Raw genomic sequence first — 27,409 nt, 5'->3', positions numbered from 1 at the left:
GCAAAGGGAGCTGTACACAGCTATCCTGACCAAACATGGGGCGGCAACCTCCATGCTGTCAGCACTGTACACCCAGGGAAGGGGAGGCACCAAAAGCCGAGGTGGCTGGGCTTGGCCAAGCTCAGGGTCAAGCCCAGCATCTTCCCAGCCCCATGGCAAGCCCTGCAGCCCCTCTGCCCACAAATACAACTGTCTCCAGCCACCAAGGCAGTGTCTTGTGCCCTCCTGGAGGGACTTGAACTCAGCAGCATCTTTTCATCTGGAACTCATGTTCCAGCATGAGCCCCAAAGAGCAGTAAATGAAGCAGGTCCCAAGGAGCGAATCAGTCCTCCGGCTGCACGCATCCAAATGTCAGCAGTGCAAAACATCTGTTAGCAGTGCGAGCAGCACAGAGGTCTTGGCACCAGAAGTCTCTGACCAGAGCTTAGGGGGTGCCAGGCAGCTCGTGGGGGCTATGAAGGTCTGAGCCCCTTGAGGAAAGGAAGTGTCTACATTCTACCCACCTGCTTCCCACCCTGCAAGAGGCTTTAGGTCCAGCTGCATTCAGACCACTCAAAAGTAGATCAAGTCACCGTTCACGCTGGCCAGAGAGCAACCCTGCCTGTACTCTTACCCCTTGGCAGGGACTCACACAGGAACAGCCTCCCTCCACCAGATCAAGGGCCTGCCCAGCCCAGGACCTTGCCTCTGGCAGCGCTGTAAGCAGATGCTCAGGAAAAAGCAAGAAGCAGGCAAGCACATTATACTTCCCACACACACACTTACTCTCTGTGGCACCAAATATTTTCAGTGCTGTGGATTTCCCAAGTCAGATGTGGTTTATCTGTTTCAGAACCCCAAGAGCTCTCTCATCCAAGTATTTATGTCAGCCTTTGAACTCATCTAAAACTCCTGCCCCCATGCACCATTTGGCCCAGAGTCCCATCCACGTGCTGCCACTTAGGTGAACCCTTCTTGTTTGAACCTGGCTACTGCTGGCTTCACCCGAAAGCCCTTGGGTCCCCTGCCCTCCAGCTCTCCCGGGGCGCCCGCCAAGATGGTGGCGGGGACTACAGAAGAACACACCAGCACACAAACCCACCCCACTCCTGGGCCGCGTCAGCCACGCATAAGCACGCTCGCTAGTGGGCGGGGCGACGTCGAGGCTACGCAAGCCTGGAATGGCCACGCCCCCTCCCCGCCTCTTCACTGCCCTACCGTCAGCGTGACCCTGGAGCAGGCGCCGATTGGCCGGTGGCATGCGAGACGGAGTGGAGCGAGGTGGGGCGCGTCAGTTCCCGGTAGCGCGCGATGCTGTCGGCGGCAGGCAGCTCCGGCTCTGGCGGGGCGGGCGGCTCCGGGCTGGGCCCTGGCGGAGACGGCGACTTCCTGTCGCGGTACCGGCTGGTGTCGGCCAAGCTGCGGCGGCGGTTCCTGCGGAAGCCGAACGTGGCGGAGGCGGCGGAGCAGTTCGCGGCGCTGGCGCGGGAGTTGCGCGCCCAGGAGAGCCTGCCCTACGCGGCTTGGTGCCAGCTGGCCGTGGCGCGCTGCGCCCAGAGCCTCTTCCACGGGCCCGCCGAGGCGGCAGCCCTGGCTGAGGCGGCGCGGCTCTTTCTGCGCCAGGAGCGGGACCTGCGGCAGCGCCTGGGGCTGCGCGGCGGCTTCGGCGAGCACGTGGCGGCGGCGCAGAGCTGCGGTGCCTTCGCCGCCCGCCTGCACCTGGAGCGGGGGCAGCCGGCGCTGGCGGCCGGGCTGTACCTGGAGCTGGCGGCCGCGCTGCGCGACACGGGCCGGCCTGCCCGCGCTGCCGCACACCTGCAGCGGGCGGCCGAGCTGCTGGCGGCTGCACGGCAGCCCCTGGAAGCGCTGCGCTGCCTGGCCGAGCGCGCCTCCTGCCTGCTGCTGGGCCGCGACTACGCCGGCGCGCTGGCGGCGCTGACGCGGGCGCAGTCGCTGGCCGGGGCTGGACTGGGCGGTGTTGGGGGCGCTCCCGGCGGCGCCTTCATAGATGTGCTGGCGGGCTGCGAGGTGTCGCGGGTGCTGCTGCTACTGCTGCTGCAGCCGCCGCCAGCCAAGCTGCTGCCCGAGCACGCCCGGACGCTTGAGCAGTACTGCTGGGAGGCGCCGGAGGGCGGCGTGGGGCCGGGGCCCGGAGGCGGCGCTGGGGCGGGTAGCGGGCTGCCGCCGGCGGCGAGCTACTTGCCGGCTGAACTTTTCCTGCTGCTGCAATCGGCCGTGCTGGCATGCCAGGAGAAGGACGCGGAAGCGCTGAAGGCCCTGCAGGCCGAGCTCTGGCCGCTGCTTAGCGCCGAGCAGAACCACCTGCTGCACCTGGTGCTGCAGGAGATGCTCAGCCCTGCCGGACAGGGGCTGTGAGCGCCGCCGGCATCGACGGGCTTTGCCATGATTCTGCAGGGTGGCACGGCTGGGCTTGGACTTATGACTTAAGCCACAGTCTTCTGTCAGCATATTGTCTATATTGTTATTTATTTTTCATATGTATTCTGTAATAGATGCAAGTAATAATTGATGAGCAAATGTGTTCATCTAATCATTTAATCTTGTGTGATAGTAAACTACTTGCTCTGTGTATTGAAAGTTGTCATGCTTGGAAAAATGTAATCCCTGAGCAGAAAGGCTGATTCAAGGCAGAACCAGGCTGTTGCTTAAAGAACTGGCTGCACTTTGCAGATGGGAGAACTTGCTAGTAGGGTATCACCTGGGGCATGTGAGTTGAAGGGTTTGCACATCTAGGAAGTGAATGTTACCTGGGGTGTGGCTCTTTGAAAAACAAAACATATTAAAATGAGATTTTTTTTTTTCCCTCACGAAAAGAAAAGATGCTGTAGCCAACATGAGGCCATGCATATGGCCATCATGGTGGACAAAAGGTCACTGACCTGAAAGTGGCTGCTAGGGGACCAGTGGTGGTGGCTTGACTACATTTTCTGTACAACAGCTGGCAGAGTTGGTTTCTGCACCACCTTATACACATCCCTCTATATTCCTTGTTGATTTACCCCTCAATTGCATCTACTGTCTTTGCTGATTCTGTTGGGCTTTACACTACAGTTTCTAATGTTATCCTTAATCCACTTGCAAAGGGCTGGCAGAGAAGTGGCGGCAGCCTCCAGGCAGTAGGAGAAGCCACAGGGTGAAGGGGCTGACATTCACTCCCAAGAGGCAGGTGCCCCATGTCATGTCTTCTTTCTTTGATGGTGAAGGCAGCTCCTGTTGCTGCTCCCCCCCCGCTCCCCCTGCCCTGAGGGAGGCGAGCTCCTTCCAGGAGCCAGGGCCAGATCCAAGCCCAGCTCACCCACAGCTTGACATGTTCCTGTAGCAAAGCACCCAGCAGGCTGTGGAGCAGGTGCGGGATCATGCCTGCTGGGAAGCACCCTTCTTCTCCTTGGTGGTAGCAGCATTGTCATCACTGCTGGCTCATCAGAGCCTGTGCCAACCCATCCCCAGCACTGTGAGTTCTCACTCTGTGGAAGGGGAGCCGGGTTGCCCCACAAACACCTCTGGCAGCTGGCATGAAGTGGGAAGCAGGGTTAGGAGAGGGCTTTGGAGAATGGTGGGGGAGAATGATGGAGAATGCCCATCAAAGTTGGATGGGCAGGGTAGGTGTGTCAGCCCAGCAACAGCCAGAGATCAGCTTGTGAATTGCCACGGTGCCCCATCAGAGTCAGGCAGTCTCTGCCTCACTCCTGTAAGAGATGCGGGCTGGGGCAGCTCTGAGGAGAGCTCTGCCAGCAGCACCAGGGGACAGTCGTGGTAGGGGCCCTAGGGCCCTGCCATGAGGCAGGGTGGCTTCGTGAGGAACAGCTGCTCTGAGCCACCCAGCTCCCGGTCACCCTCAGGTGCCCTGCGGTGCACACAGACACTCACCTCCACGGCCTGTGTCCAGAGGGAGCAGGGATATGTGCTGCAGATCAGCCCGGTGGCATGACCTGTCCGGGAACCCACACCCAGCAGAGATCAGAAGCTGATGTCTCAAATGAAGCAGGGCTGGAAAAGCCTCATGCAACTGCTGGGCTCCACATTGCTGTGCAAGGAGCCTTTGCTGTGGCCCTGGCAGTGACTACATTACAGCCCCAAGCAGGAGATGCAATCACCCTTTGGCTTAATTGCATTCTGACAATAACTAGGCACAGATGTGAGGAGAGGCTGCCTGGCAAGCACTGGCCTGAAGAGAGGAACTGGAGCTGCAAGTTTCTTAAAGGGGAACACCCTTGCCTGAGGCAGGGTAGCCTTCAGCCTGGGAGGACAAAACCTGCCACCTTGGGCCCTTCTCGAGGCAGCCTTCCTCAGCTCCAAGGCAAGTAGAGTCTGAATTCCCCCATGGGATGTGTTGGGGGCAGACCCCCAGCACCTTCCGCACCTCTGAGCACCCACCTTGTGAGGGGCAGGCCTGGGCTGCCTTGCTGCAGCAGAGCTCTCTCCTTGCTCCCTGCCCAGACTGTGCTGCTGGGGCTTTTTTCTCCTGGCAGTGCTAGAGCAGCTGCCGGAGCCAGTCGGATCAGCGCCTGCAGCTCCCACACCTCCTCTTCCCCGTGTCTCACAGCATTCTGGGCATTCTGATAGGCCAGTCAGGAGCAGTTTTATTCCCACAAGGCAGGAGAAACTTGCTGTCAGAACAAGATGGATTTTCTTTCTTTTCTTTTTCTCCTCCTCTTATTCTCGTTTTCTTTCTCTAGGGGTTTACACCCTTCTTTTCCTTGTATTTCCTAGGGTAACTTTAAACCAGGACAACCTGGGGAACTCATCTAGCAGCAGCATGGAAGTCCAGTGCCAAGAAACCTCAAAACCTCCAGGATGCCAGGGATGGTGTGAAAAATCCTGCCGGTGATTATCTTAAAGAAGATTCCAGCAGAATTAATTTCCCATCCCTCAACTTGTTATTGAGAGAATTGTTCCATCCAGACAGAAAGATAATTGAAAGGAATGTGGAATTAACCCTACAGGCAGGGGAAAATTGGACTGCCTGGCCTCAAGTTGATCCCAATTGGGATTATAATAATCAAACAGAGATAATTGCCAAACATTGGTTAGAAATCTGATAAATGTGATTAGAGCTTTTAAGGAGGTGGGAGTAAATTGCACTAAAGGGCAGAGATGTAGACAGGCCAGAGGAACACCCCAGCGACTACTGGGGAAGATTGTGACAGGCTTTGTTGACATATGGGGAATGACTCTCCAGAATTTTAATAATGAATTGGCAGCAAGTGTGTGAGCACCCGAGGCTGGCTCTGCCTTGCAATCTGTGCTGGGGACGTACGAAGGGAGCAGAGAAGTCTGTTAGAGAAGTTGTGGCAGGTGGGAAGGAAATTGGAGATTTTTGCAGCTATGTGTTGCTTGACATCATAGAAAGCAGGAAGGGGAGTGAAGGGTGAGGGGCTGGAAGGAGCCAGGCCTCCCATCCCTGTCCAGGGGAAACGAGCTTGTGGGCATGTGAAGTGCTTCTGGGGTCAGTCTTCAGCAGGGCCAGGCAGAGCTGGGCCACCATGGCTACATTGCCTCCATCCCTGACGCGGGCTCCCTCCCTGCCTTACCTCGCTGGTGAAGGAGCCTTGCACCATGGACAGAAACGTGGCTGTGGGTAAAGTCATGAGAAGAGGGCTGAGACCAAAACCATGCAGGCATACTCACGCATGCAGTGCTCAGAGTCAGGACTCCAGCCTAGCTACCACTGGGACCAGCAGTGCAAGTACGCTCCTCTCCTGGCCGAGAGCTGCAGCCCCATCCCACTGCCCTGCACCTTGCAAGCACCAGGATCACCATGAGAGAAGGGATGGGTATGAGGGAGAGCTGGGCAGGAAGGAAGAGTCTGGTGGAGAGGGCCTTGCCTTGCTCCTGAGGCAAGCCTGGGTATCTGACGTGAGAGCAGCAGAATGGCAATGAAGGAACAGCTGGGTGTGGGTTTGATTTCCCAGCCTCAGAGGGGACAGTAGGGAGCTCTGACAGACCTCAGCGGTGTCCCTCAACAATGCCAAGATACCCATATGTATCATGCTGCCTGTGGTCTGAACTCATGTTTGCTATACCCATTTGGTTGCTCATGTACAACCAAAAACATGTTTTCCCCTGCGGAGGAACCCCAGATTTTGCTATTTAGTAGGGGTGTGCTTACCTAGCATACAGCAGCCAACTTCCACCACTCCAGTCTCACAGCCTTCCTTAGCAAAGGGTAGCATGGAACAGCACGAGAGCAGCCAGGAGAAAAGATGGTTACCACATCTGGGACAGCAGAGTGCTGCCGGCCACCTGGACCAGCCTATGGCAGGAGTGTGGTGGCCTGTTTTCTCACCAGTGTTGAACAGACAGATTCTCTGTGGAGGTTTTCTTGCAGGCCTGAGCCCTGCAAGAGAGAAGGCAGTGCCAAAAAGCCAGCATGTGAGCCTGGCAGACTCATGCTCCTAAGTCCCTAGTGTGGTTTTCCATGTGCTATGCAAGCTGGTGGTCTTCACATAAGAGTTTGGGGGACTGCAAGGTTGTGTTTGCAGTGACCTGTAGCACCAGGAAACCACAGAGGTACTGCAGGGACCTTCAATATTTACAAGTGACGGTGCCTGTATGGAGCCAGATCATGCAGATGTCTGCTCCAACGTCTCCTGCATTTTTCTTTCCAGATCCGTGGCCCTAACAATGGACTCCCTGAGCACCCCCTTTCCTGCCAGCCAGCCCACAGAGCACAGACTCAGGAATTCCTGCTGTCAGATCTGAGACAAGTTCCTCTCTGTGATACTCCCTGTGATGTACTCCCTCATCTTCATAATTGGGCTGCTCAGCAATGCCCTGGCACTCTGGGTGTTCTCATGCACTGTGCAACGCAGGACCTCCATCACCATGTACATGAGGAACCTGACACTCTCCGAACTGCTGCTCTCCCTCTGCCTGCCCTTCTGCATTGCCTTTCAAAGCAAGAGCGAGCCTCTGATCTTCTGCAACATCACTGGGGCCTTCTCCTACCTCAACATGTATGTTAGTATCACATTCCTCAGCTTGATCAGCCTTGATTGCTATCTGAATATCATCCAGCCCCTCTAGAAATTTAGGATTCACACTGTGTCCTGTAGCACCATGGCCTCTGGGGTGGTTTGATTGGTGCACACAGCGTTCATGCTGCCTTTCTTCTTTGAGACAAGAGAAAAAGGCCCCTGTGACCATAAATGCTTCCACTTCAGGAGCAAAAGCACCACAGCATTAGCTTTTAACACGGTCACAGTAGCCACTTGCTTCATCCTGCTGCTGCTCTTCCTCTGCTTCTACAGCAACATATTTGCCAAGCTCCACAGAGTCTACTTAGCGATAGCTCAGCAGCTGAACAAGAGGACCAGCATGAGAGCCATCGCCAAGACCTTCGTAGTCCTGACCATCTTCATTGTATGCTTCATTGCATTCCTTATATCCTCGTTCAAGTGGGGGCCATTTCTAGTCTGCCCTGGAAGCAGGGTCTCCACCTTGCTAATGAGCTTGTACTCTCCATATCAGCCATCAACAGCTGCCTTCACCCAGTCATCACCTTCTTGTCCAGCAGGTTCTGGAGGGCTGTGCTCTGCACCATCTGGGGCAGGCTGAAGAGGGGTCTGCTAAGGAGCTGGGGGGGCAGAGCCACCACAGGTCTGTGACAGACATATAAGCATCTTTGACGGTGAGGCCAAGTTCTCAAGCATGGGACCTTCTCATCAAGGATTTGCTCTGACTGCTGGTATTTACCAGACAAGACTTGCTGGGAAGGTGGAGAAAGAAACTGGAATCACTTCATGTTTCTTCCACTGACATCACCAGGGCTAGAGCTTCCTTGGGAAGGGGGGATAAATGAAGCGGAAAGGATAACTGGCACCTTAATTTCCCCACACCAGATCTGCTGACACAGCTGAAGAATGTATTTCCCAGGAAGAATGAAGGCTGGAAGCATCAAAGGAGAAACAGCCTTGGCCTAGGGCCTCCACTCAGTCTGGGGAAGGGCGGGTACAGAGCCCAGGACTGAGACGGGCTCCTTCAACGGGAGGAAGAGGAACAGTGGCAGGAATAGGAATGGGAATGGACTGTGAATGTTTTTTAAGTGCTACATTGTTTCCACACCAGAGAAAGCAGGAAAAGGGAAAGGGAGAAGATGAGTGCAGAAGCATTGGGCAAAGAAGAGGGAGACACCCATCAGAGCATTACTTGGAGGGAGCAGGTCAATATTTTACTCCATGGTGGAGCCCAGAAATATGCAGTGCGGGGCTTGGAGGACAGGCATGCCAGGAAACATTGCAAACTTGTAACCCCAAACCAGGACAACGGTAACTTTTCCTCTCTTGTTGTTACTGCAGTCTTTATAACTCCACCTCAGCCCCACTTTTCTGTGTATTCAGTCAGCTCTGGGCTTCCTTTAGCAATTTTCCTTAGCTCATTTCACTGGCATGTTTACTCAGGACCAGCAGCTTTGGCTGACCATTGTACAGCGCTTGTTTGGCGCTTGGACCATGCCAAGAACATCCAGCAAGGGGTCCAATGGCCAAAGGGAATGCACCACAGAACTGCCTAGCAAGATTTTCTGCCTTTCTTATTCTTTGGTGTCCATTTTCTTCCTGCAGAAAAGAACATTTCCCTGTTTTTATTTTTTCCATTTCATATCCTTATCTGTTTACTTATTTTAGAAGGTTGCAGACTTGGAGACACAGACTGAGCCACTCACACATCAGGCAAACACAGCCTGGGCTTCTCCTCATTAGGAGGAGGAGGATTTTCATTCAGACTGGGAACTGTTCTAGTAACTGCTTAGCTCAAACACTTGAATAATAATGGGAGAATAAAATGTTTTGTTAAAGACCGAATCCTCTGATCTTTCCAGTTAAGGTCTGAGTAACCCCAAACCCCAAACTCCACTGTAGCTCTGTTGAAGGAGCACCTTAAAAATAAGAGGACAAGACTCACTATGCTCTTTCATCTCTGCTACTAAATACATTAAAAGCAGGAGAGGGAAATTTTTCTCTTTAAGGGAGGTGGGGGGAAGCACCCCTGGTAAAGTAAATTGAACTGAAGTAAATTGCACTAAAGGACAGAGATGTAGACAGAGGCCAGAGGAACACCCCAGCGACTACTGGGGAAGATTGTGACAGGCTTTGTTGACATATGGGGAATGACTCTCCAGAATTTTAATAATGAATTGGCAGCAAGTGTGTTTGTGGACCAAGCCGCCTCTGACATCCGCAAATATTTTAAGGATCAGAAGGAGAAAATTTGAAAGATATTATGGAGGTTCTATACTTGTGCAATCGTAGATGATTTGTTAGTTGCCAGCAAGACGTATGAAGATTGCTTGAAAGATACTATTTGTCTATGTACTGCTTTAGCAGAAAAACGTCACCGTGCATCTCTTTCTAAGCTTCAGCTGTGTCAGCAGGCTGTAGAGTATTTAGGATTCATATTAAAAAAAACCAAACCAGACAAAGATTAGTAGACCCAGAATGAGTCCGGGCTATTGTTACCTCGACCGGTAACAAAGACAGACTTGCAAGGATTTTTAGGTGCAAGTAGGATACCGCAGACCCTGGAAACCGGGGCTAGGGGAATTAAGTAAGTCACGGACAGAAGCTACCAAGGCAGAGGAGGTGTAGCCTATACATTGGGATCCAGAGAGAGAAAAGGCTTTCCAAGCTATAAGAGGAGCTTTAGCTTCTGCTCCGGCACTGGGATTGCTAGATTACTCCAAGTCCTTTGAACTATTTGTGCATGAGAACAAAAAGTAGCCAGCAGAGTCCTTACTCAAAAGCTAGGTCCACATCACTGCCCGGTGGCTTATTACTCAACTCAACTGGATCCTGCAGCAGCAGGGAATAATTCCTGTGTTAGAGCAACAGCAGCAACAGCGACTGTCATAAAAAGAAGCAGACCATTAGTTCTGGGCCACCCAACAATCACGTATGTCCCGCATGGAGTAGAACTGATTCTTAAACAACGTGCTACCCAAGCATTGTCCCTGCAAAGAGCACATAGTTGTGAATTAATGATTTTAAGTGTGGATAATATTACTTTAAAAAAAGGTAATGTTTTGAATCTGGCAACTTTACTGCCTGTTCCCTCCGATGGTGACCTGCATTGTGGTTCCACTCCAGCTGCCTCTGGGAAGACGTGCAAGATCAACCTCTAGAGAGCTCGGGTCTAACCCTTTTCACCGATGGATTGTCATACTATGTGAATGGAAAACGACGCACAGGCTACGCGGTGGTGAGAAACTTAGAGGTACTTGAAGCAGAACCTCTACAACTCTCGGTGAGTGCCCAAGGGGCTGAATTAACCGCATTAGCCAGAGCAGCCTGGTGGAGGCGTAATCAGTGGGTAACTATTTATACTGATTCTAAATATGCTTTTGGAGTGTGTCGTGCAATGGGTAGGCTATGGAAAGAATGAGGGTTCCGTACCTCGGCAGGGAAAAAGTATTTCTAATGCCACTGAAATCCGAATGCTGTTAACATTGCTTGAGCTTGATTGCTTCCAAGGGCATTCGCTGTAGTACACTGTCCAGCTCATCCCAAAGGATCCAGCAAAATTGAAAGAAATGGTGAATTGGCAGATAAAGCAACTGTGTGAGTCAGCACAGGCAGAACACAGGAACAGCCGCAAAACCACGTGTCCTGATTTGGCTGAATAGAGTTAATTTTCTTCCTAGTAGCTGGTATAGCGCTGGGTTTTGGATTCAGGATGAGAATAATGTTGATAACACACTGACGTTTTTCAGTTGTTGCCAAGCAGTCAAGGACCCATACTGGCCCGCCAATGAGAAGGCAGGGGCACCCAAGAAGCTGGGAGGGGACACAGCCAGGACAGCTGACCCAAACAGGCCAAAGGGATATTCCATACTATATGACATCATGCTCTGTATGTGACTGGGAGGTGGGCCGGGAGGCAGTGCAGCTCAAGAACTAGCTGACTATTGGTTTTGGTTGGTGAGCAATTGTGCTGTGCATCACTTGTTTTGTATATTCTGTTGTTGTTATTGTCGTCTTTTTCTGTCCTGTGAAACCGTCTTTATCTCAACCCACACTTTTTACTTATTGTTCCTTTTGATTCTCTCCTCCATCCCACTGAGGGGAGGAGTGAGCGAATGGCTGTGTGGTTGTTTTAGCTGCCTGCTGGGTTAAACCACGACACCACAGATGAAATGCAAAGAGTAAATTTATTTTTGTTACCTCACCAACTGGGGGGATCCCCAAAGCAGCACCTGGGCAGAGGCACACAGGCAGGGACGCAGGCACCACTGAGCTCGCTCCATGCTGGAAGATCACTGCCCCTGCTGTTTTCGCTTGCTTATCAGGGATTCACGCAGGCGTAGTTTACCACTGTGCTTTGATCTTCCGCGTAGCAGGGCAGGAATTTCAAACGTGTCGAAGAGGGTGCCTCTAAGTCTACCATCTGGCTATGTTAGCTAGACACAGATGTTCCTTGTGTCAAGCACACAAGGATAGACAACAATCAATATGATACATTTATTTTTCTACATCCCAGCTGCAGGTCACTTGAGCATGTTTACAGTTCTCGTCGCCAGTCTTCCACTGTTATCCCACAGCAGTTAAAGCTGCTGCCCTCCAACCTATACGCGAGTGTACCACCGTAACACCTCTCTCTGCTGCTGATTGGCCAGATATCAATAACCCAGCCCAAGTATGTGCAGCAGTCCCTCAGGAAGAACGAGCTTGTTGGGAAAGTTGGGAGGCTGTGAAAGATGAAACTGGAATATGGATTATTGGAGGAAAACCCATTTTACCAAGAAAATATTTAACGACTCTTGCTGGGTGGTTTCATGATAAAACACATGGAGGGATGGCAGCAATTGTGGAGGAGATTGAGAAAATGTGGGCAGCTCCAGCAATACGTATGGCAGTAAAAGGGATTGTGAGTTCTCATCCTATGTGTTGGAAGTTTTCTGATGCAAAACGCAAACAGGAGGTTGGAGGACCACCATGGGCATACTTCCCATTCCAAAGACTGCAAATTGATTATGCTGATCTGCCTCCCATGAGCGGATTTAAGCTCCTGCTGGTGATTGTGGACCAGCTCTCAGGATGGGTAGAAGCTTTTCCCACCAGGAAAGCTGATACTGAGGGAGTGGTCAAAGCACTCCTGCGGGAAATGACTCCCAGATATGGAATACCTGAAACCATAGAATCCAACAGGGGTTCTCATTTTTCAGTGGGAATACTAAAGAGTATCTGTAAGTTTAGGAATACAGAGACAACTAGATGTTCCATATCATCCACGGCTGTCAGGACAGGTGAAAAGAATGAATAGGACTCTCAAAAATACAATTGCTCAAACTCGTAGTCAGGTAGGTTTGAAATGGCCTGGAGTTTTAAGAATAGTGCTATGGGGTATTAGAAATACCCCTCGCCACCCTCTAGGGTTGTCACCCCCAGAAATAGTGTTTGGCAGGCATTTAGCTCTACCTGGGACCTTTGTCCTGGCTAGGACCAGCCTCTTAGATGGAGATGAATGAATTATGAAACTTGTATTGGGGGTACAAAAACATCTACAAGAAAATAGGGCACAAGCACAATGGTTTCAACCAGAACCAGCAGGAAGACATGTTATCTGGTCTGGAGATACAGTAATGATGAAAGTCCACTCTCGCAAAACAAAGTTGGACCCTAACCAGGAAGGTCCGTATAGTGTGTTATTTAGTTCTTTCTTTGCTGTAAAAGTTGCAGAAATGGATAACTGGATCCACCACTCTCATGTTAAATGACTGCCAAAAGGACATCAGTTAGATGGACCACTGTCGACCCCACAGGACTCCGTCAGTCCTGCCTTGGGGATTGAAACTAGGACCGTTAGAGCTTACAGAAGCTGAAGGAATCACAGAACCATGCCATTTTTGTTTTCTTTCTAGAGCCACCTGGACGAGAAAGTCACCCGCTGCTTGGCCAAGTGGACCATCAGGGATCGTAAATCAAGGGCAGTGTCTTTGGTGTATTCACCATCCTTAGAGAGCAGCAATCACTCCAGGCTCAGTTCCAAGAGGGGAAGGTTTGAGATGGCATCAGCACGGTTGGCTTTGGTTATCCTGCGGTAATTGTGGCCAGCAAACACTCCCCAGAGACCCCGCAGAAGGCTGTGGCTTTGGGAGAGAGAGCAAGCCCGTTTGCACACCTGGGAGAGAAGACAGAGGCAAGAGGTAATTCTGGTACAACGGTGGCATTACATGTACTTCTGATTTTAATATTTGGGTCTAGAGACAGCAGGTTTTTTCAAATGCTTTTCCAATGTTTGTTTTTCAGGTTCCACGCTTAAAATAACTAGGAACTTGTGGTTTTCCTAGCTGAAATGCACACATTAATTCCCACAATATTTAAGAAGAGTTAATTACCACAAAGCTTGTTTTGCCTAGATAAGATTATAGTTGATTAGTGCTTAATTCAAAATTTGGTGTTATTTTATAGTTAAGTTAGCTATGGATGTGCCATGCAGCCAAGCAAAAATAAAAATCCATACATCAGAAGTACTTATGACCCTCTCCTTTTCAATTAAGATGAATAGATGAAAACTGTTACTAGACTATTATGTGGTGGTTATCCAAAAACAGTGACTGTTCTACTCTAACGTTTGAGAGGCTAGAGCAATAGCTGTGTAGAGTTAATTCCCAAGGGGCGTCTCTAAGATGCCTAGATTATCTGAAATCAGAATACTTAAAAACTGCATACAGATAATTTTTGGTCACTGTCGAGAACCTTCCTCGAGGCACCAGGTCTGAGAGCAACTGTAACTGCAGTAATTGCAATTTGTGCCAGCAAAACCAAGCAGAAGAGCTCTGCTGTACAGCCTAGTCTGCCAGCAGGACCCAAGGAGAGGCTCTGGGGTCTGTGCCGCGGGTGTCCCAGAGCAGTTTCCTTCTCCTGCAGTCCTGGGAGCTACAACAGAGCCTGCTCTTTTGCAGAATTCTCCGGGACACTTAAATCCTGGAACAGAGCAGATCGGAGCGCAGTCACACCCACTGCTGCACTGTTTCACGTGCCTAAATGGGCAGAGACCATTCAGGGTGAGTTGCGGTAACACCAACTGACACCGCCCCCGCGGGCGGGTGTAAGCAGGAGCCCCCTTACCCTGCTCTGCAGGGCGGTCTCACACCCTGCGTGGCTGCCGGCATCCTGTGCAGCGTTCCCCGAAGCGAGGCGCTGCCGGTTGCCTGGACACCGGGCGCTTGTGCCTGCGCAAAGGGCCGCGGCGTGCAGCGCTGCGCTGTGCCGGGGTGTGCCGAGGCTCTGCGCTGCGAGCACGAGGCTGGCGTGTGCTGAGTACAGCTCAGTGCCCCGGGGCGGCAAGGGGAGCGGGTCAGGCACCACAACCGCCCCGTTGCTGCTGATGGTGATACCTGTGAATATTAAAATATTAAGATCAATTCAAGCAATTAGAGCCATTGCTCAATAGATGTAACCAACCAAAAGGGAAACCATTGTAACTTAGAAAATAATTAGTTGTAAGATAAGAAGCTCTGGAACAATCTCATTTTAAACAGCTCGGCCTTGGAAGAACAGATGCGCAAAGATAAGAAAGTTACAAGGTGATCACAAAACCAGCCTTGAGGGATAAGGTATACGTGATACCAGGACTGAGTCTGAAGACCCCCGACGACCACCTGGAGGTGTCAACAAACATGTGGAAAGACATTAGCATATGCTAACGAGTTCCCGGAAAATCCATGAATGTGATAAGCATTACTCGAAAATATACTGAATATGTATATTAACATAGTATAAATACTTGCTAGTTTTGTCTTTTGGGTGTGCACGTTAGGTGGAGTTATCCCCCGTGCACCCAGCGCTGCAATAAAGAATGCCTGCTTTCTAAAACTTCAAAATAAGTATTAGAGAGTGAATTATTTTGCCGCTTTCGGTACCCGGAAAGCGCAGGGTTGGGAGGCTGCAGCGGTGCCGGGGCGCTGCGCCGGGAGGTAAGGCACGGGCCGCAGGAAGGCGGCGGGAATCGCTACCGAGCAGAAATGCCCATGGGCTGGGCGGAGCTGGCCCTGGCTCCCTGGCAGGGGGCTCAGCCACCTCGGAGCGCTGCGGGGAGCCCCCCGGCCCGGGAAGGTTTGTCAGCCGTAAACACTGCGCAAGGCGGCGGAAACGCAGCTCGCCGCATCCCGCCACGTGAGCTCCGATCGCCCCCAGGAGGCCATCGGCCGCGAGCGGAAGGAGCGAGCTTCTCGTCACGCGAGACAAAAGCTGAGCGATGGAAGCACCGGCAGGGTCCAGGGCAAGCAGGATTGGGAGCGGGTGCCGCTAGCCGTGTCCTAGCGTGCTAGTTGCCGGAGGCCGGTCACCTGCAGCTACTTTTAGCTGCCTGTTCCCTCTGCGCTTCCCGTCCGGCCCAGGGCAGGGGCACTCGCTGCTCTACATGTAAACGCTGTCCGGCAGCTCTGAGCAAAGTAAAAATGCACCTGCTGAGTCAGATGGGCCTTGCTGCCGTTGGGGGGTGGGGACGAAACCGGGAGGAGTCGCGGCCTGGCATTCGCCGGTGGTGGAGTAGGGCTGTCGGTTACTGAGACGCTGGCTAGGGGTGGTGTCGCGCCGCGCTGCGCTGGGCGGGGAGTAGTCACGTGCTGGCACGGGCTTGTTGGGAAGGGGCGGTATTTCTCGTCTCTGCGCGGCGGTGGCCGTACCACGCGGCGCGGACATGGCGGACGGGGACGGTGCGCAGCGGCGGGAACCGCCGGGGTGGTGCCTCGCCCCGCCGGCCGCGGTGTGCATAGGCGGGAGGGGGCTTGGGGGCACCATGGCGCCACGTTGGGGAGGGTCGACGGTGGGCTAGGCCCCGGGGGGGGGTGTGTGTGGTTCGGGGCTGCGGGCCTGCCCCGCTCCCCATGCGGCGGGACCTGCAGGGCCTCGGCGGGGAGGGTCAGCGTGTCGTTTCCGCAGGTTCCAGCGTGAAGAGGCGGCGGAGGAAGGAGAAGCGGGTGCTTCCTGATGAGGATGTAGCGGTGAGTGCGGGGCCGCCCGCCCGGCGTGGGAGCTGCCCGGGGCCAGTTTCGGGGTCCCTGGCGGTTTCGCCAGCCCTAGTCTGTGCCGGCGGATTGCGACGGTCTGGGAGCAGGGCTGGGGGTTGCTGTGCCTCGCAGCGTGCCCAAACAGGCTTTCCCCCGCCATTACTTGAGGGTGCGTGGCCGCTCCGTTGGTAGCAGAGACGCTGCTTCGGGGGCGGTTCGTAGGCCGCGTGGAGGCCGCGCATGGCAGCGAGTGGGAGCGCGGGCCTCCGGGTTTCCCTTTTCTGATCTCCGGTAAATTCATCCACACTCAGGACATTCAGCACACGGAGGAATTTTTCATCAAGCCCGAGTCCCGGATCGCCCAGTTGGACACGTCTCAGTGGCCCTTGCTGCTGAAGGTAGAGCGGGTTATAGACAACCTCGTGGCCCATTCCTTCTCCTTCTTTTGTCCTCTCTTAGTGCAGGCCCGTGGAGATACACAGCTCCTTCTCTGTCTAATCCTACTGCTAAGAAACAACATGCATGGTGCTCAAAGTAGAGACAGACCCTCTGCATGCAGAAATTATCTTGCAATGTTTGTCCAGCAGTATCATTTGCATGCCAGTTTTCTAAATTTACTGTTTCCTGTAAAGGCCTCACCAGATTTCTTCAGCTATTTATGTCGGTCTGACAGTTGCCTGTGGTCCTTGTAGACTTCTGAGTTGCTTGTGCTGAGTTTCTGGGGTGTACTGGATTTATCCTACATTGTAAAGGTTGATATTCTGCTGCTTTCCCATTTCTTTAGGTGTAGGACTTCTGTTTCTTTCTCTTTCTGTAAAACGTTGTGGTTTCATTGTTGTCTCATTTTCATTTTGAAAGAGGCTCTTTCAGTTAAATGTACAAATCGGACGTTGTGTAAGTGGGGAGATGTATTGGAGCAAAAAAAATGCTGAAAGCAATGTGAGTTCAAGAACACTTGTAACTTTTGCTTGCGTTTTGTAGAACTTTGACAAGTTAAATGTGATGACAGCACACTACACACCTCTTTCTTCCGGTGCTAATCCCCTGAAGAGAGAGATTTCTGACTATGTTAGGTGAGTGCAGTAAGGGTCAGTATGGTTTATTTTCCTTTCATAGTTAATATCTTCAAAACACTTTCTGTTCTCCATTCCCCTTGTACCTTTCTGCTTGACTCAGTGCCTTGCTACTAACGAGTAAATGTCTAAATAGGACGTGCTGGTCACTTCCTGTAAAGTTTGCTTTGTTCTGGGGTTGTGTCTGGTCTGTGGACAGACATGTAAACACTTGAGGAATTCTCTGGGGTCTTATGGAAAGTCCTTTGGCCCGCTGGGCTTTGAGACTTCTTGGAGTTTGTAGTGTTTCATTTAAGTGCATACTATTGATGAGCAGTCTGGGGAGAGGGGAATTCTTTGGCTGTGGAATATATCACCCATTGTGCACAGAACAGCTCGATATGTGCTCACTGAGGGTAGCTGTGAGGCTCATAGCTTATTTGACTGTATAGAAATACGTTTCTTTGCAGCCATGACAAATATTGTCAAAAATTTTGCACTCTTGCTGTGTTTGTCATGATGTTTAGCTCCTATTCTTTGTTGTCTTTGCACTGTAGGTCTGGATTTATTAACCTTGACAAACCTTCCAATCCATCTTCCCACGAGGTGGTTGCATGGATTCGACGCATCCTTCGAGTAGAGAAGACTGGACACAGTGGCACTCTGGATCCTAAGGTGACTGGATGCCTCATTGTGTGCATTGAGAGGGCAACGCGACTGGTCAAATCTCAGCAGAGCGCAGGTATGCTTATTGCCCAGGACCATTTATATCTAAGTGACTGGGGAGGTGTGGAGGGTTTGGTGGTTTGGTTTTTTTTTTTTTCAGACTTTCTGGAGACAAATTGGAGATTTCTAGTCTTTGAAAGGGCTACCCTTGGTCTTCAGTGCTGTGAGCTTAAGCATTGCTTATCCTTGCTCCAAGCCAGTGAGGACGCATCCATGCTGTCACAAGTTTTGTATTTGTTTTTTTAGGTGGGGTTTGGTTTTGGGTGTGGGGTTGGTTTTTTTTTTTGATTGCTTCTCTGGGGCTTGTGCTGTTTTAAGTCAGTGAAGACACTTCTGACAGATTGGTTTTTGACAGATTGGTTTCATGTACTAACTGAATTTATGGCCTCAGCCTCTACCAGTCCAATCAGATAAATAAATGTAGCTTAGATTTATTTTGTTGGAAGAATAACCAACTCTATAATAAACCGTGCCTGCTTCCTAGGAGAGGTGGTTGTGAAAATTTCTGGGCTCTCTGGATGTGTGGCTGTGAAGCAGTGTGGACCTTGAGGTCAACATTAAATGCAAGTGGCCAGTCCTGACTGCTCTTGTCATTTTTTCAGGCAAAGAGTATGTGGGAATTGTTCGGCTGCACAATGCAATTGAAAGTGAGGCTCAGCTTGCCAGGGTAAGTTTCAGCATGCTCTTAGCCATGCTGGCACTTTACATGTGAAGTGTTCAGCATTGGTGGGACGTGAGAGGGTAGGAGTGGAGCTCAGGTGTGCTCTGTGTGTGAGGTGATGATGAAGTTTATCCATTCTCTGAGTGCAGTGGTGCTGCCCTCCTGCAGCACCCTGATTCCTGTTCTAGGGTCTGGGTGCTGTGCAGCCTCCAGACACCCTCCAGTCTCCTAATGGAGAGCTGCTGTGGTGTGTGGCTGGCTGCCTGCAGGAGTGACATGGTGCTGGCAGGGTTGGAGCCCCTCTTTGCGGGCTCCATCCCCACCGAGATGAGGGATGATGTCTGATCACATGCTGCTACCTGATGAAAAATCCTAGCTGTGCTCACTGGCAGATGGGCTAGCATTTTGACCACATCACTAATTCGGATTAGCTTTATTAAATATGACATCACCAAATTATGCTGAACCTTGTCGTTTCTCACTCATGGAAGTGGTCGTAGTTGCTGGAGACCCTAAGGTGCTCCTATGTTAGGGCACAAGGTGTGAGCTGTTACTTCTGCTTCTACCCTCAGGCAATAGAAACGCTGACAGGCGCGCTGTTTCAGCGACCACCCCTCATTGCTGCTGTCAAACGACAACTGAGAGTCAGAACCATCTATGAGAGCAAGCTGGTGGAGTATGATCCTGAGAGAAGATTAGGTAAAACAGGGCTTCCCTGCCTTCTTCCTATTAAGCTGGCAAATGATAAAATTTCCTGTGAAATGGTCTGCTTCATATTCTTGGCAGATGTCTTAAGACATAAATCCTCACCACCATCAAGCAGTAACTGCTTTATGCGTTACTTTGGTATGCTGAGAAGCAAATCCTATCTATTTTTTGTACTGCTGTGTCCTTCATTGAAGAGCCAAATGATGTCAGTTAGATGGCATTAGCACTCAGTGCAAAGATGACCTTCATCTGTCACCCCAGGCTGATGGTTCTGTGAAGGGTTGGACATACAGGTTCTCTCAGGGGGAGCTTCAGGATGTGCTTCATTTCTAGTTATGTATTTACTCTTCTTTCCCATCCTGCGTTTCAGGTATCTTCTGGGTGAGCTGTGAAGCAGGCACGTATATCCGAACACTCTGTGTTCACCTTGGTTTGCTGCTTGGTGTGGGGGGCCAGATGCAAGAGCTCCGCAGAGTGCGCTCAGGCATCCTGGGAGAGAAGGTAGAGTGGTAGCTCTAACTATAAACAACAGATTTGAAATTGTCAGAGTTGCAAGAGTTCCTTGGAACTGTTTTACAGTGTTGGGAGAGGGTATAGGTACGTGGTGGCTGGGAGCAGTTTTGTGAATAGCCCCAAGAACGTGGGAGCTCTTGCCATAGACGGTCTGTAACCAAAGTGTTGAGTTCAGTTCAGGGTTTTGCCCCTGTTCTGGTAATTAAGCTTTGGGACAGTGAGTGACTGGGAAGTGCACCGTGGTGACTGAAAGTTTGTTTTATGCCACCTGTGTTTCTCGGACTACAAACCATGTATGTGCCATGAGTTCAGGTGTGTGAGCTGTCTGCTTAGCAATCTGCAACCACTTGGTGTCAGGGCATGCTGCAGGCAATGTGCTTTGTTGAAATGAACCTGGGAGATGCAGTTTTGTGTGATCTTGAACACTTCTATGGTCTTTTCAGTCTGATCATAGAGGGATCCTGCTGCTGGTCCAAACTCTAGAACTAAATTCTTTCCTTGCAAAAAGGAGTATCGGCGTGCAAGTGCTTCCCCACCTATCTTTCCTCTTACCACAGCTGTTATCACTGGCAGTCATTTCTGAATTCCAGGTGTTGGGTGCTTAGAGCATGCTTCCATGTTACAGATTGAAGAGCTGGTTAATTTAGACTTCTCACTAATCTTTGTCCAGAAGTCCCATGTGTTTGTTTAAGTTTGATCATATTTCAAAGTTTCATGTGGACAGACCTTATACACTAGATCCAAGTGCTATCTGAGATTAGGAAAGTTGAAGTCTGTGGTAGCACAAGTCAGGCTGAACTCAAGCTGTTGATGGAAAGTATTCTTACCTCTTTCAGATTGCTTTTTTTTTTGATGCTTCTGAGTTGAGTGTCTGTTTTTTCACTCCCTTTCAGCACACTATTTGCTGTTGTACTTCAGCTCTTCTCTTGTGTGTGTTTTGAGTTGGTGGCTGGTAGGGGAGTTTAGAGGGGTTGTGTATTTGCAGGACAACATGGTGACTATGCATGATGTACTGGATGCACAGTGGCAGTACGACAACAACAAGGATGATAGCTACCTGCGAAGAGTTATTCTGCCGTTGGAGAAACTGCTGACTTCACACAAGCGGCTAGTCATGAAAGACAGTGCGGTGAGTTCCTGAGATAGTGCCAGTTGACAGCCAGAGACTGCAAAGTGTCCTTGTAACTTGTACGGCTAATATAATAAATGGGGGATCAGGATCCACATGGTGTCCAGTGCTGTCCTGATTGTGAGCTGTGTAAGACCTACTATGGGCCACTGCCAGATCAGCAGTAAGATGCAAGAGCCAACAATTGAGTGGCAGAGAAGCTGCTGTCCTTGCTTCAGGAGGACGCTGATGGTTATGAATGAGATGTGCCTCATGTTGTTTGCTGTGATAGGTGCTTTGCTTGCTTTTTCCAAAGCCCCCAAGTTTTATGTAGTGGACAGTAACAAATAGATACATAGAGATGTTATTGCTGGGACAGTAATGGCAGTGAGAAGCTAATATATTAGAGGCACTTTTTATTCTCTAATAACTTATAAGCCTTCCTTTTCTCTACATTTTCAGGTTAATGCCATTTGCTATGGAGCCAAGATCATGCTGCCTGGTGTCCTGAGGTATGAAGATGGTATTGAACTTAATCAGGAGATTGTTGTCATCACCACAAAAGGAGAAGCTGTCTGCCTAGGTATGAAACTCCTTGTTCTTCTTGTGCCCTGCTAACTGCAGAAATAACAGACCACGTTCCAGTGAATGCACAACAAGTGAGTCCCCCCATGCGCAAAAGGTTTAAATAGTGTTTCCTGATGGGGACTGTGGGTTAGTATGACCCGAGGCAGCTGGTGTTGGGCAGGATGTTAAGAAACATTGGCTGCATCAGTCCTTGGCAAGGTGTGAAGAGTTCCTCAGCCTGGTTTCAACTGTGTAATGCTCATGTGCGCTCTGTGAGGTGATGACGAAGTTTATCCATTCTCTGAGTGCAGTGGTGCTGCCCTCCTGCAGCACCCCGATTCCTGTTCTAGGGTCTGGGTGCTGTGCAGCCTCCAGACACCCTCCAGTCTCCTAATGGAGAGCTGCTGTGGTGTGTGGTTGGCTGCCTGCAGGAGTGAAGTGGTGCTGGCATCCTCACAAAGACGAAGGATGATGTCTGATCACATACTGCTACCTGGCACATCACACTTCCCAAGCAGATCAGTATAAAAGCACTTGAGTAGCTACCAGCTTCTGTGAAGTGACTCAAAAGGGTGCTTTGTTCTAACCAGGGTCTTCAAAGTAGCTGTGTAGGTGGCAGGTGCTGATGTACTGTACAGATGGTCTGTCATGGTGCTCAGTGCTGCAGAGCCTCATGCTCTGCCCAGACCCATGGGACTGAGAGGCCTTGGAGGTGTAACACAGCCAAGCTGTTCTATCCTGTTTGTACTGCCTGCACTGTGGTCATCTCAGGGACCTGGCCAGAAAAACATAATTTATTGGTAGGATTAGTCTCCTCTAGTTTGGCCCTGCAAGGTTTTGGGAGCTGACAAAGGAGCAGCACTGCTTTTTTCTGTAGTGGCATGGTTCCTTGAGCTTCCTGGAAGTGCTCCAGCACAAAGAGCTCTTCCCCATCCACTGGTGATGTTGATGCCGCTCTGGGAAATGGTTGGTCTTACTGTGTTTGCTAATCTGGAACTGGTCTTCTGTTGTAAGCTGGAGAGGCCTGTGCTTGTGGTGTGGTTAAGTCATGACTGACGTGCTTGCTGCCCTGGAGCAGGGCAGCTCTCTGAAGTGTTAGTCCAGAACTTGACCTCCAGTGAGTGAAATGGCACTGGTGGGGAGTGTTGCTCCTCTTTGTGTTGACAGAGGAAGAACAGGCTGAATGCAGCAGGTTCCTGTAGTGCAGTTCTGCTCTTAAAGAGTTGACGAACTCTGTTTCTGCAGCCATTGCCTTGATGACCACAGCAGTCATTTCTACCTGCGACCATGGCATCGTGGCGAAGATCAAGAGAGTGATCATGGAGAGAGACACGTATCCCCGCAAATGGGGTCTTGGTCCCAAGGTGAGCAGCATGGGAGTGTGGCCAGTCCCTGGGCAGCAGTGGGAGCTCAGCTGTTGGGATGTGGGACTCTGGGCCCCTTGGGCAGACCTGTGCCATGTCTTCTCCAGGGCCTCAGTGTAATTCTGCTGTACTCTCCTCGAGCCATGATGGTGGTGCTTCCCAGTGCTGGGGCCATGCCAGCACAGTGCTGTTGGGATCAAGGCTTTCCCTTCCAATGGAGCCTGGGCAGCTCTACCTGAGGCCCAGCTGGGGCTGCCATTGGTGCTCAGGTGTGGGGTCTTCAGGTCTGTACAGCACCAGCCCTCTGGTAAAGAGCCAAATGATGTGAAATGGATGGCATTAGCACTCTGTGCAAAGATGACCTTCATCTATCACCCCATACTGATGGCTCTGGAGGGGCTGGTCAAGGAGCTGCTTTTCCTGCTGGTGCAACTGCAACAGTGCCAAAGTGCAAACTATCTTGTGAAACAGTATATTGTGCCTGAAGGACAGGAGCAGTGGGAGCACCCATTGTTGGATTCCTCTCCCATCTCAAGCATGTGGTAGTCATGGAAATCAGCAAGTCAGAAGTGCTAGCTTAACTGCAGCTAGAGTGGTGAGTGATGCAGCTCAAACTTAAAACTCTGTCAGGTTGCTGTGGCTTATTCTGTTCCTGTACTTCAGGTGAAATATAGAAAGCTGTGGGGATGCATGCACATTTGTGCATGTGAGGTAATGTGCGCCAGTTGAAGCATCTTGGAGTCTTTAGCAAAGCCTTGTATTTGCAACCGGCATGGTTCAGCTGAAATGCAGCAGATCATTAAGCTGGAGAGACCCAGTCAAAGATATGAGCTCCATGATGTGCAGAGTCATCTTATTCTGCTGCTGTCACTTCCACCACAAATTAGCGCTTATTTACTGATGAAGATGTATCCTGCCTGAGATTTGTAGGCTGCTGTGCTGGGGGTGTTTTGTGTGATTTGTTAGAAGGTCCTTGGAGAAGTGTTAAATCGGTAACACTGTAGTTGTTGGCTTGGTTTGTTCCTGGATTACCTCCTCTTAGGCTGAGTGGCTGAAGCCCCAGGGAGGATTTCTCTTCATTGGAGCTGCAGTCTGACTTGTTGCACATTGCTCTCAGGCTAGTCAAAAGAAGATGATGATCCAGAAGGGTCTGCTAGATAAGCATGGAAAGCCTAATGAAAGCACGCCGGATTCCTGGAAGAAGGAATATGTGGATTACAGGTACATAGTGTGTGGTTCCTGCACGGTGGGCAGAGGGGAGCCCCGTGCAGTGAGGGCTGGGCTGGGTGCTGCTGTTTCTGCTTGGAGCATGTTAGACCCGGCCCAAGGCTGTCTAGACCCGTGGGGATGCATTTCTTGCAGTCCCAAGAAACGTGCTGCTAGCAGGCAGCACCAGAGGGAAAGATCCTGAGCAGACGGTTATCCCTTTCTAGCCTGTGCTTGTGGTTTTAGAGGGAGTCAGTCTGCTAAATTAAATGGGGGAGGCCTTGCTGTTGCACAGCCCAGCTGGCCCTGGTACATGCTGCAGGTCTTCCCCACACCAGCCTCCCCACTCAGGACCTGGCGTGGGTTACGGAGTCCTCGCGAGGGGAGTGGGGCTTTGTACTTGCACAGAGCAGTGTGAGGCAGCGGCTGTCCTGCTCAGCCTGAGCACCTTTTCTTTCAGGGATGCTTCCAAGAAAGAGGCAGCTGCTGTTCCCCGAGCTGTTTCAGAGCTGGAGAGGGCTCCAAAAGTGAGTATCGTTAGGGCTCTCTGGCTTTAAGGTTGTTTGGGCACTAATGAAGAATGGATATGTGCCTGTTCCTTTAGGCACTTGGTATCAGGTGCTGGTTGTGTACTGCTTTAGTTGCTTTCCAGGGAAAGGTGTTTCATATTCTGGGAGCCTAGTGCCCCAATGTGTGGTGTGGTTGCATGGCCCATTAGCTAGCTGCAGGGCGACCTGTTTAGGACCTTACCTCTGGGTGTTTTGTGTCTGGGATGTTGTACTTGGATGCAAATCCTGTAGCACAGTATGAAAATTAGGAGCTTGTACACCACACACATGTGGTGTACAAGCTGCAGCATCCAAGGAAGTATGTTGTATGGAGCCACAATGGAGGCTAATTGTGCCAGAGAACTTTTCTGGAAACTACGGACAGTTGCAGAAATGTCCATGCAAGAGTTGTAAAGTTCCCTAAGTCAGGGCTTGTGCATGCACTTGGAAAGGTGCAGCAGTGGAGCGTTCAGGGTACAGGAAGCACTAAGAAATACAGGGTGCAGTTCTGGCAGAAGCAAATCCTAGACAGTGTGCACTGGAGGGGACTACTGGCAGTCCTGCTGAAAGCATTGTTAGCTGCGAAGTATGATTGAATCAGGCAAAATAGTTGCAACGGGCTTGCAAACTTTTCCTATCACTTGAGCTCCTTTGGAAGATGGCATGTCTCACAATGTGTTCCCCTAACAGAGGAAACGAGAGTCGGAGAGTGAAAGTGAAGAGACTGTGACTCCTCCATCCCCTGCCACCCCACCACCAGAGGAGCTGAGCAAAAAGGAAAAGAAAAAGAAGAAGAAAGAGAAGAAGGCCAAAGAGGCAGCTGAGAGTGGGGGAGAGCAATTAGAAGTGGTATGTAACTGGGTGCTGCTATGGTAGCCCAACTATGGGAGAGATTGCTGTCTCTCCTTAATACCTCCAGGATAAATGTATCAGCATTCTGTTTGTGCATGTCCCTAAAGTGCCAGGCTTCCCGCAGGCAGAGAAAGATGTCTGTGTAGGTGCATTTGTAAACTGAACTTACTGAGGGTGGTGGGAGATCAGACAGGTGATGCTTGTGGGGGTGGATCTGCAGTGGGGGAGGGATGGGGTGAGCAGTCATCTGTGCCCTGGGGCAGTTGGTGGGTACACATTCTTGCCACACCACCTCTGTGCTCTGGTGCCCTGTGACGGGCCCTGGTGGGAGGATGATGCCTGGTACCGTGCTGGCATTCAGTCAGTGTGCTTGTATGGTGCTGAGGGAGGATTGCAGCCATGAGGAGCCTGCACTGTCTGGAGTGGGACTGTTCCTCCTGACATGAGCAGTGGGTGATTCCTTTTTTGATTCCTTCCTGACCTCTCCAACCTCTTCACAGACCAGTGAGACCAGCACCAAGAAGAAGAAGAAGAAGAAACAAAAGGAAGTAGAAGAGAGCTCAGAGTAAGCTACTGGATCTGTCCAAAGCAGGCGACCTCATCAGGAGGGAGGGAGGAGTTTGAGGCCTTGAGAAAGGGAACTGGCTGCATGGCAGAGGGGCCAACAAGTTCCAAGTACCTTTTCTGCTGTGTATACAAGTGAGTGGGTGTGTTTGCCCAGGATATGCCCTGCTGAGGTACCCCTCATCCTGTTTTATGGGTTGCCAGAGGAGCTGGGTGCCTGACTGCCCCTGCACTGGATTGCTCTTTAAAGCTGAACACCATGATGCCAATAGAAGTGGAATCATCAGGGAAGCTGCAGCTCCTGGCTTTTACTTGGTGTCTCTGTTTTCACCTTGGGAGGGAGGAATAACATTTCTTCCCCCTCTTGTCCTGCCTCTTTCTTCATTTTCTTCCAAGGCTGGAGCTGTTACCTTGCAGTTGCAGAATGCGTTGGTGTCCGGTGGACTGGCTTTGTCATGGCCTGTTTGAATGGGGACAGTTAAATCAGTTATTTGAAGGGCTCTGGTTTGTTTTAACCTGGCCATATGTTTGGCTTGACCCCCAGTTAGATGAGATCATATAGTCCACCCAGCTATTCAGTAGTTTTTAAACTTTGTGATAAAAGGATTAGAACATTAAATTCCTGCTTTTCGCTTTATAGTGTGGGGACCTGCTTGTTAGTGGCTGGCTGATCCCCAGACCCAGCGCCCCAGTGACCTTGTCAGTCTGTACCTCTTGCTGGCTCTTTGCTCTTCTTTACCCAGTTGTTGGAATGGGACTGCAGCACTTTCAGTTGCCTTCCCTGGTTTTGATACCTGATATGTTCTGAAGGCTCAAAGTGAGGATGCTGCTGGAGGGCAGAAGCAAAATGACCAGAAGGCAACCGGCCAGTATGCTTTTCTGAAGGGCTATTGGGGAGTGAGGAAAAGCTTGGCTAGAGGCAGCTCTGCAAGGGACACTGGGTGTGGGCCTTGAGTGGTTTCAGAAAGACTTGTCCTAATTTCCTTATCTGGGGTGGCCCACTGGGGGCAGGAGGTCTCCCCTCTGTCACAGGGATAATGCTGAGCCAGGATTTTAGCCCCTTTTAATGGGGAAGAATCCAGGCTGCTTTGTTTGGAGCTTCATCCTTGCAGAGATTCTGTAATGTTTGCCTTAGCCTTGTGCATTGCTTTTGTCTTAACTGTCTGACTTTTCTCCCTTCCAATGCTAGAAATACACGCAGGCAGTGGGGCCAGCAGCTGGTGGCTGTCAGAACCTGAGCAGAAAAAAGTCTGGTTTTATTTACTCTTTTTTTTAACATAAAAATAAAAGCCCTATTTTTCAATGGGTGATTTGCTTGCTCATCTGGCTCCTATAAGAGGTCGGTGGTCTGTTCATGGGGAGGAGAGGCAGCTTAATGCATGCGCATGCTGCAGCTGGGCAGGTAAACGGTTGCCCCTTCTGCTCACACTTTGTGCTGCTCTCCTGAAGAAGCTGCTGGTGCAGAGAAGTGGCTGACATGGATCTTCACTACAGGGGCCTTTGTTGCTGGTGAGGACTTCACAGGTGCCTAGGGGCTACCCTCCACTTCTGTAAAAGCCACTGGGATATGTGCCTGGAAGGTGGGTGTTCTCT

General features: G+C 51.0%; 4 protein-coding genes, 5 non-coding genes and 1 pseudogene across 9 annotated transcripts in view; 9 read left to right on the top strand and 1 right to left on the bottom strand.

Annotated features, from left to right (window-relative positions):
• Positions 1-27,409, bottom strand: part of F8 (coagulation factor VIII) — a 90,501-nt gene that overhangs the window by 11,359 nt on the left and 51,733 nt on the right. The gene's annotated exons all lie outside the window — the stretch shown is intronic.
• Positions 1,038-13,466, top strand: LOC142603359 (uncharacterized). Its single transcript, XM_075763426.1, has 4 exons — positions 1,038-1,261; positions 4,712-4,825; positions 10,084-10,240; positions 12,855-13,466. The coding sequence occupies exons 1-4, from the start codon at positions 1,038-1,040 to the stop codon at positions 13,035-13,037; spliced, it is 678 nt and encodes a 225-aa protein (XP_075619541.1). The 3' UTR covers positions 13,038-13,466.
• F8A1 (coagulation factor VIII associated 1) lies at positions 1,292-2,572 on the top strand. Its single transcript, XM_075763358.1, has one exon. It carries the CDS (start codon positions 1,292-1,294, stop codon positions 2,354-2,356), a length of 1,065 nt encoding a protein of 354 aa, XP_075619473.1. The 3' UTR covers positions 2,357-2,572.
• On the top strand, positions 6,406-9,447 carry LOC142603352 (putative G-protein coupled receptor 34; annotated as a pseudogene).
• Positions 15,566-27,119, top strand: DKC1 (dyskerin pseudouridine synthase 1). Its single transcript, XM_075763353.1, has 16 exons — positions 15,566-15,653; positions 15,880-15,941; positions 16,259-16,345; positions 16,929-17,020; positions 17,557-17,741; positions 18,328-18,392; positions 18,959-19,085; positions 19,465-19,595; positions 20,593-20,736; positions 21,178-21,298; positions 22,528-22,646; positions 23,764-23,867; positions 24,313-24,379; positions 25,091-25,249; positions 25,753-25,817; positions 27,006-27,119. Exons 1-16 carry the CDS (start codon positions 15,638-15,640, stop codon positions 27,052-27,054), a joined length of 1,593 nt encoding a protein of 530 aa, XP_075619468.1. The 5' UTR covers positions 15,566-15,637; the 3' UTR covers positions 27,055-27,119.
• Positions 18,497-18,735, top strand: LOC142603414 (small nucleolar RNA SNORD17). Its single transcript, XR_012837340.1, has one exon. It is a non-coding gene; the product is annotated as a small nucleolar RNA SNORD17 (small nucleolar RNA).
• On the top strand, positions 19,290-19,365 carry LOC142603418 (small nucleolar RNA SNORD83). The gene has a single exon (XR_012837344.1). It is a non-coding gene; the product is annotated as a small nucleolar RNA SNORD83 (small nucleolar RNA).
• Positions 19,763-19,897, top strand: LOC142603413 (small nucleolar RNA SNORA36 family). Its single transcript, XR_012837339.1, has one exon. It is a non-coding gene; the product is annotated as a small nucleolar RNA SNORA36 family (small nucleolar RNA).
• On the top strand, positions 21,555-21,765 carry LOC142603415 (small nucleolar RNA SNORD17). The gene has a single exon (XR_012837341.1). It is a non-coding gene; the product is annotated as a small nucleolar RNA SNORD17 (small nucleolar RNA).
• Positions 22,961-23,036, top strand: LOC142603417 (small nucleolar RNA SNORD83). Its single transcript, XR_012837343.1, has one exon. It is a non-coding gene; the product is annotated as a small nucleolar RNA SNORD83 (small nucleolar RNA).

The sequence above is a fragment of the Balearica regulorum genome, chromosome 11 (assembly GCF_011004875.1).
Source record: "Balearica regulorum gibbericeps isolate bBalReg1 chromosome 11, bBalReg1.pri, whole genome shotgun sequence".
NCBI classification, from domain to species: domain Eukaryota; kingdom Metazoa; phylum Chordata; class Aves; order Gruiformes; family Gruidae; genus Balearica; species Balearica regulorum.
This window is presented reverse-complemented; position numbering and strand designations above follow the sequence as displayed.

What these genes read in the sequence shown, in the direction of transcription:
- DKC1 (XM_075763353.1), top strand. An exon ending in GAGATTTCTGACTATGTTAG is followed by an intron (nt 17,021 to 17,556) that starts GTGAGTGCAGTA and finishes TTTGCACTGTAG; the next exon opens with GTCTGGATTTATTAACCTTG. An exon ending in CAGGCATCCTGGGAGAGAAG is followed by an intron (nt 19,596 to 20,592) that starts GTAGAGTGGTAG and finishes GTGTATTTGCAG; the next exon opens with GACAACATGGTGACTATGCA.
- F8A1 (XM_075763358.1), top strand. Translation starts at nt 1,292, where the DNA reads ATGCTGTCGGCGGCAGGCAGCTCCGGCTCTGGCGGGGCGGGCGGCTCC.
- LOC142603359 (XM_075763426.1), top strand. Translation starts at nt 1,038, where the DNA reads ATGGTGGCGGGGACTACAGAAGAACACACCAGCACACAAACCCACCCC. An exon ending in GCGAGACGGAGTGGAGCGAG is followed by an intron (nt 1,262 to 4,711) that starts GTGGGGCGCGTC and finishes TGTATTTCCTAG; the next exon opens with GGTAACTTTAAACCAGGACA. An exon ending in TGGTGTGAAAAATCCTGCCG is followed by an intron (nt 4,826 to 10,083) that starts GTGATTATCTTA and finishes GTTCCACTCCAG; the next exon opens with CTGCCTCTGGGAAGACGTGC.